Genomic DNA, 7,007 nt, shown 5'->3' on the forward strand with positions numbered 1-7,007 from the left:
AACAATGTTATCTCCTCCGAGTGAACAGTATAAGCTGCATATCCGCACAGATGTATAACTCCTCGCCCATGTCTGTTCTGTGTGATAACAATGTTATCTACCCCGAGTGAACAGTATAAGCTGCAGATCAGCACAGATGTATAACTCCTCGCCCATGTCTGTTCTGTGTGATAACAATGTTATCTACCCCGAGTGAACAGTATAAGCTGCATATCCGCACAGATGTATAACTCCTCGCCCATGTCTGATCTGTGTGATAACAATGTTATCTACCCCAAGTGAACAGTATAAGCGGCATATCCGCACAGATATATAACTCCTCGCCCATGTCTGATCTGTGTGATAACAATGTTATCTACCCCGAGTGAACAGTACAAGCTGCATATCCGCACAGATATATAACTCCTCGTCCATGTCTGATCTGTCTGACAACTCATCAGCGTCATCTCTCCCCGGAGTGACGTATATGATAACGTAAGACCGATGACTGGACAGTAAACCCCCTTATCTACCCTCATGAGTGGCGTAGTGATGATAAAGTAAGACCGATGACTGGACAGCAAACCCCCTTATCTACCCTCATGAGTGACGTAGTGGTGATGAAGTGAGACCGATGAGTGGACGCTAAACCCCCGATCCGCTCCCACGACGGCAGCTCCGGTCATGACGAGATTACGGCACACAAAAACAATTTCAGCCGGGTTGACCTTCAGGAGGAAGGTCGCGTGTCTCGCAGATGACTGTCGGGAAGGTTCTCTCCAGTCTGTCATATTTTACAGTTTAAAATCCTAAGCCCCCCCCCCCCCCAGCTTACAGGTATACTGTAAATTCAGAAATGTTCGCGATGGTTTTATGTTCGCTGTTTTTGCGGCGACCGTTTCACCGCGAACTTAAAACCACCGCGAACATTTTTGTCCAATACTGTAGCAGTACTTGACTATAGCGCTGCCACCAACTTAAAACTACCGCGAACAGTCCATTTTAGCCTTAGCGCGAAATAAAACCACGCGAACTTAAATGCATTTACAGTATTTAGGGCCCCTTTCTACTACACGGCCCTCGCAGGTCGGCCTGAGCACGACCACCAAAATTGAATTTGTGTGACCCCTGATTTCATAATTGGAATATAATCCAACATGCAAATGAATAATTCATCAGAGAACAAAGCGCATAAAACGTGAAGAAATTCGTGTTTTATCAATGAAATTGGTTGAGTGATGGGTGAAATCTTTGGGCGCTCAGCGGTTGCAACGTCTAGTTGAGGGGGGGGGGGGGTACTGATGTTGTGCCCGCGTGTCTTTGGGGGAGGGGGGGGGGGGTAGTGCTGCAGGAAAACGTCCTGTATAAAAGCGTGACCTGGCCCAACCCGTTTCCCGTACTCCGGAATGTCGCCTGACAACCGCACCTACGTACGGTATGAATTATTAATAACTCAATAACACCGGGATCGCGATGTTGTTATTATAAGATGACGCCGTCAAATTTTTCTGCTCGGCTCTTCTGAAAACGTCCCGAACACAAAGGTGGTCTGCAAATGTATGAAGACATTGATGATATGCGAGCCGCAAAACTGTCTTATGGGGGGGGGGGGGGGGAATCAAAGTAAACACGACACCGGGCCTCATTAATATTCATGACATCACCGCGACCCGCCGACACCTGTCCGGGGGGATGCAGAACGGGAGTTTCTTTCCTCTGAGGAAATAGCTCGAAAATATGTCAAAGTTCGCTGTATGATATTTGTTTCCTTTTGGGTAATCACTTCGGTATAAACCCGCTGTATCGGCTGCTGGCGGCGGTGCCAAAGTCAGTAAGTCAGCAGGGGCAACGGTACTCTGTTTAATGACTCTGTCCTTGTGGAGCGACTGTTGTTGACATTATTCGCGATGAAAGGTCCTGATGAAGGGTTTATTGCTAAGAACAAGTACATAGCAGCCAACTGGCTGAATTGCGCACTTATTGTAGTTTACCGTTGGTAGACACTTCAATACTCATAGTATGACTGTAAAAGACAATTAAGCACACTTAAAACAACTGGTCAGATCAGAAATGGTCCGCAGTAATGTGCAAAGAGCGCGACTTCAGTATGTTCAAATGTACAGTTTGAAAATACAAATTCTCCTTTGCACGAGAGGCTGCGACCGCCGTGTGAAGAAAAGCACAAACATATCGCTCAACACATTTTATGGATAAGAACGATATTTCAGACGATTGGCGTGTTTTGTTGTACTGTAGATCATACTTTTACATCGTGCGTGATATTTCAATTATGAAAAAATGAGGGGTCACAGAAATCCAGTTTTATCGCTGTCACAATCGCTCAGCGTTCGCCGTGTAGTGGAAAGGAGGGGTTGAAGTTTCTGGGTGTAACGCAGGTTTCTGTTAAACGGAAACCCGGTTTCCTCTGCGGAGACTATACCGCACAGCCCCAGACGTAATCACACCGGCCTTCATCCGAACATCATTTTCACTTACGCTGCTCCCAGCTGAGCCTGCTGCGGAATGACAGCCGGGTTATTAGTTTATCTCCTGCGATTTGTATCCGCGGTCCCGGAAAGGACGGGTTCCCGAGTGACGGGGAACCGGAGGACACACAGCTTAATAACCTTCTCGTGCCGACCCGGCCGGACAGTTGGGTCCGCTCGCGCCGTTACGGACAGGAAACCGCTTCCCAGGAAAGTTAGTTTGGTGCCGGCGGGAGTCGGGACGGGGCAGACGTGACGCTATACCAGCCGAGCAGGGCGGTACTGAGGTGTGCCTACCTGGGGGCACCTGGCAACCGGCGGCGCTTTTGTTGTGACACTGCCCTGGGGCACGGTCCTAACGGTACACCTGTTTAAGAGGGAGGGAAGGAGATATGCAGGTGTGATGTACAGGTGTGGTGTACAGGTGTGACTCACCTTGAGACAGGCAGACGAGCAGGAAGGCGAACGTGGCGCGTCCCATCGCGAAGTCAGGGCGGCACCGGTGCGCTCAACACGCGGAACGGCGGCGGCAGGAGTACGGTACGGCCGGGAGGCTGCAGGGCGGCTCGCTGCGGGCGCGTGCCGGGGGCTGAGGGCGCTGTTCTCGGGGCTGGAGCGGACTGGCGCCGTGAGGTGCAGGCGGTGCGGAGGCGGCGGCTAACGGCGATCTGCCCGTGGGTTCCCGGAGAATGAAAGCGAGGCTACACCAGCCCGACGGAGATACAGCGGGACCGTGAGCTGAGCATGCGCACACGGGCCTGCCGAGAGATGACGTCACGGCGTGAATCACGCAGATTATCGTCCAATGAACGAGACGCTTCATTCAGGCCAGGACGGCGCACGGTGCAGGCGGGCGGGCATGGTGAGGTGCACCTGGTTGTACGTCATACCTGAGCTGATTTGTGTTTCGCGCGTTTCCATGAAATAATTCTGACGCGCGTCGCGTGTACCACTGCCCAAAATACCGGATTCGACGTTGGAATTGACGTTCTTACTTTTATTTTTGAGTAAAACGTACAGCTTTTGGCGCATTGGGCACCTTTCGCATCGTTTTCCGTCTTCTCGGGTGGATAAGACATAAAAAGAATACTAAACGGTATCACCTTCGGTCCCAGCCCTGGGTCAGGCTTGTGCCGCGGGTGGTATGGAATACACCCTTTCTCTCTCTCTCTCTCTCTCTCTCTCTCTCTCTCTCTCTCTCTCTCTCTCTCTCTCTCTCTCTCTCTCTCTCTCTCTCTCTCTCTCTCTCTCTCTCTCTCCCTCCCTCTCTTTCTCTCTCTCTCTCTCTCTCTCTCTCTCTCTCTCTCTCTCTCTCCCTCTCTCTCTCTCCCCCTCTCTCTCTCTCTCTCCCTCCCTCTCTCCCACTCTCTCTCCTGCACTCCTCTCACACACTCTCTCTATATCACTCTCTCTTTCTATCACTCTAGTTTTCCACTCTCTCACTCCTCTGTCACTCTATGATGGATAGATCGATCAATATATAGATAGATACATCTAAAGTTAGGTTTATTGGTTGATTGATGTAAAGCTACCGAAGTTATAGAATGCGTACACAGACTGTCCCGTTTTTCTGATACACAACTCCCACAGCCAGATTGAGAAGGGGTGACGGCATCCCCTCGCTACATCTGCTTGGAGATTACACGAGCCTCCCGGCAGCACGCTATCTCATCAGGCAAGGCCAACGTGAAAGGTAGGGGGGCGTGTTGATGACGTCAAGTTCCCATCGATCCCGTTGCCATGGCGACCAGCTGGATAATAGTCCCCTGACAATACCGTCTGTCAGGCGATGCTCGGGCCAACTCCACCGCCCAGTTATGAGCTTAGCCTCTAAAGGACTCCATGGGGGGCTGGAAATAGTAGAAACTGGCCCGATAGAATAACGGAAACAGAAGTCGAACCCAATATGCAGAATTCAGTATCAGTAGATAGACTTAAGTAGTCACATGCTATACTGTTCCTCGTTGTCAGCCCATCCTTTTCATGTGACATGTACTAGTACTTGCAATTAGCCCACGGGCAAGAACTTGCAATAAACTTTCAATAACATCGCAGAGGGGATGCAGTAGAAAGGTATATAAGTGATAACCTCATGTACTTGTGTCATTTAGTCCGTACACTTGAGAGATCCGTCACAGCGAAACCGGTCGTGGTATTAGATAGTCTGATTAAAAGTTCTAAACGGGAACTATGCGGCCCCAGATGTTTTACTGAGGGACGACTGCGGTGTGAAAGCTGTCGATGGCGGAGGAGTACAGTTCGCAACCGATGGGGAAATGTTACCGTCACCGCGGTCTCGCTCTCCTGGTTCATCGTGCGCGCGATTTGTGTTGAATTCTGCTCTCTATTGCCCCTTATAGGAAGGCCTGTTGGAGGCTACTCAGAGCGCCATTCACGCTCCCATCCCAACATCGCGCCCGGACAATCGGAAACATTCCTGCGTGACGAGGACTGCATCAGGGGATGATTAACTCCGTTCTAACGTAAACAGCCTCACAATGGTGTTCATCTGTCCTTTGAGCGGCGCTCTTCGCTGTAATAACAGCGGGATTGAGAGTGAAAGTGGACAATTACACAAAGGAAAGTGATCTTTTCATCGTTCATCGCGATCGTGTCGTCATGACGGTCTCCTGGCAACGGTGACGTCATTTTGGAGGACTGACATTTAAGTAGAGAAAGGCGCCTGGTGGTGTTTCTATGAGCCTCTAAATCACCCTGCATCGTTGTCAGGGAATCACGTTGTTTGTTTTGTGGACGTCATTGCTGATACAAAACATCGAAACTTACCTCCGTCGGTCAGTATTGACCATGGTAACATCGAAAACTTACCAACCGCCGAGAAACGGGCAAAGTCATCGTGCCGGGTGCTTTAATACTTGCGTTGGGTTAACAGATACTTCACTGAGGATTTGTCACAAAAATTAAAGCTTGAAAATGGAAACTATGAGTAGCTTCGATGCCAACGGTGGTGACCCGTGGCAACCGTTACTCAGCTGTATATTTGAGGACAGGATGACTTTGAATAGTAACCTCCCCACCCTGCCACTGTAGTATGGTAACCCAATCAATCAATCAATCAATAAATCAATCAATCAGTCGATCAATCAATCAATCAGCAGTCTGGCCTTAGGTCTAACTGAGGACTTCAGTGGCGGATATCAGTATAAACAGCCTTTCCAACTAATTTACCGTATAGCGTACATGCTGACACTGTCTTATATTTCGCGGCCTATAAAAAAATGTCACATTCTTCGCTGAAGGTAAGAAACGTAATGTAACAGTTACGGAAGAAAGACAGCGGATGGCCGTTTCCAAATTTTATCAAGTTGCTTGGTATTCACGGAACAAGAGTGCAGTGGCCTGTGTTACACCACTAGCTGACGGTGCATCCATCACCTGCTAATCGGGAACGGACAGTTCGCAGTTGGGCAGGAGGGAGGGGGATGCCCCGTTAACCCCGCAAAGGGCGGCACACGTCACGTGCTGACCCCGCAAAGGGCGGCACACGTCACGTGTTGACCCCGCAAAGGGCGGCACACGTCACGTGTTGACTCCGCAAAGGCCGGCACGTGTCACGTCGGAAGGATAAGTGATTACCGCGTGTCACTGGAGGTCAGCGCAGCCACCTGTCAAACTCCAGGTATTCCATCTTCCAAACAGCAGGTTCTTTACCTGTCAAACTCCAGGTGTTCCATCTTCCAAACAGCAGGTGTTTTACCTGTTAAACCCCAGGTGTTCCACTTGCTAAGCTCCATGTGTTCCACTTGACAAACAGGAGATGTTTTACCTGTTATACCACAGGTGTTCCACTTACCAGGTAAACCCCAGGTGTTCCGAACGGCGTAGTCACTTGTAAAACCGTAGGTGTGCCAGGTGACATGGAAGGGTGCGGGGGAGGATGGCATGTTTGTGTAGTGAACCGTGAACGTGTACTGTATGGACTCGGGCCCTTCATTCAGTGTAATAATGTGACTTGACACACCACCAATCAAGCCTCGATAGCAGCGGGCGTTTTGTTTTTTTTCAACCGTTTTCTGATTGCCACCGTATTCTGATGGGTCATTAAGCAATCCGAAAACGGCAGTAAATAATCAGAATACGGCGCGTAATCGAAACAAATCGCGACATAGAACCCCCCCCCCCACTCAGTCTGAGGTCGTTTCGAAGAAATTACTTGCTTCACGTTAAGGTTTCTGTAGCAATGGCTCACACTGTTGGGGTACTTTTCGCAGTAGCAGTTTTTGTACATGTAATTAGAACTACATGTAGTATGCTGTTCTACAGCTGTAAGTCGTGTTATATGTGTATTGTTATTATGTATGTACAAGCTTTGGCTATATGAACAGAAGTAAGAGTAGATTAGATATTTTCTAATCTGATGGATATATCATAGATTATCAAGATTATCAAACAGTGAAAACTCGCTTTGAAAAAAAAGCTTGAGATGGAGTTTTGTTGGCTAGTTACGCAGACTTCGGATGTCTTAACGGACTAAATTAAAGCCTCATTGCCACGTCCGTTCCTGTCTCAATTTGCCGTCTG

The 7,007-nt window shown here is 49.2% G+C and overlaps 1 protein-coding gene across 3 annotated transcripts in view; it reads right to left on the reverse strand.

Annotated features, from left to right (window-relative positions):
- Positions 1 to 3,215, reverse strand: part of LOC136434076 (uncharacterized) — a 31,710-nt gene extending 28,495 nt beyond the window's left edge. For 2 of the 3 annotated variants that reach the window (XM_066426774.1, XM_066426776.1), the window contains exon 1: positions 2,901 to 3,215. In XM_066426774.1, coding sequence (XP_066282871.1) covers positions 2,901 to 2,946 — 46 coding nt within the window. In that variant the 5' untranslated portion in view covers positions 2,947 to 3,215. The remainder of the gene's footprint in view (positions 1 to 2,900) is intronic. The other variant, XM_066426777.1, reaches the window with a different exon arrangement.
- Between the last annotated feature and the right edge of the window lie 3,792 nt (positions 3,216 to 7,007).

This window comes from Branchiostoma lanceolatum, chromosome 4 (assembly GCF_035083965.1).
Source record: "Branchiostoma lanceolatum isolate klBraLanc5 chromosome 4, klBraLanc5.hap2, whole genome shotgun sequence".
NCBI classification, from domain to species: Eukaryota; Metazoa; Chordata; class Leptocardii; order Amphioxiformes; family Branchiostomatidae; genus Branchiostoma; species Branchiostoma lanceolatum.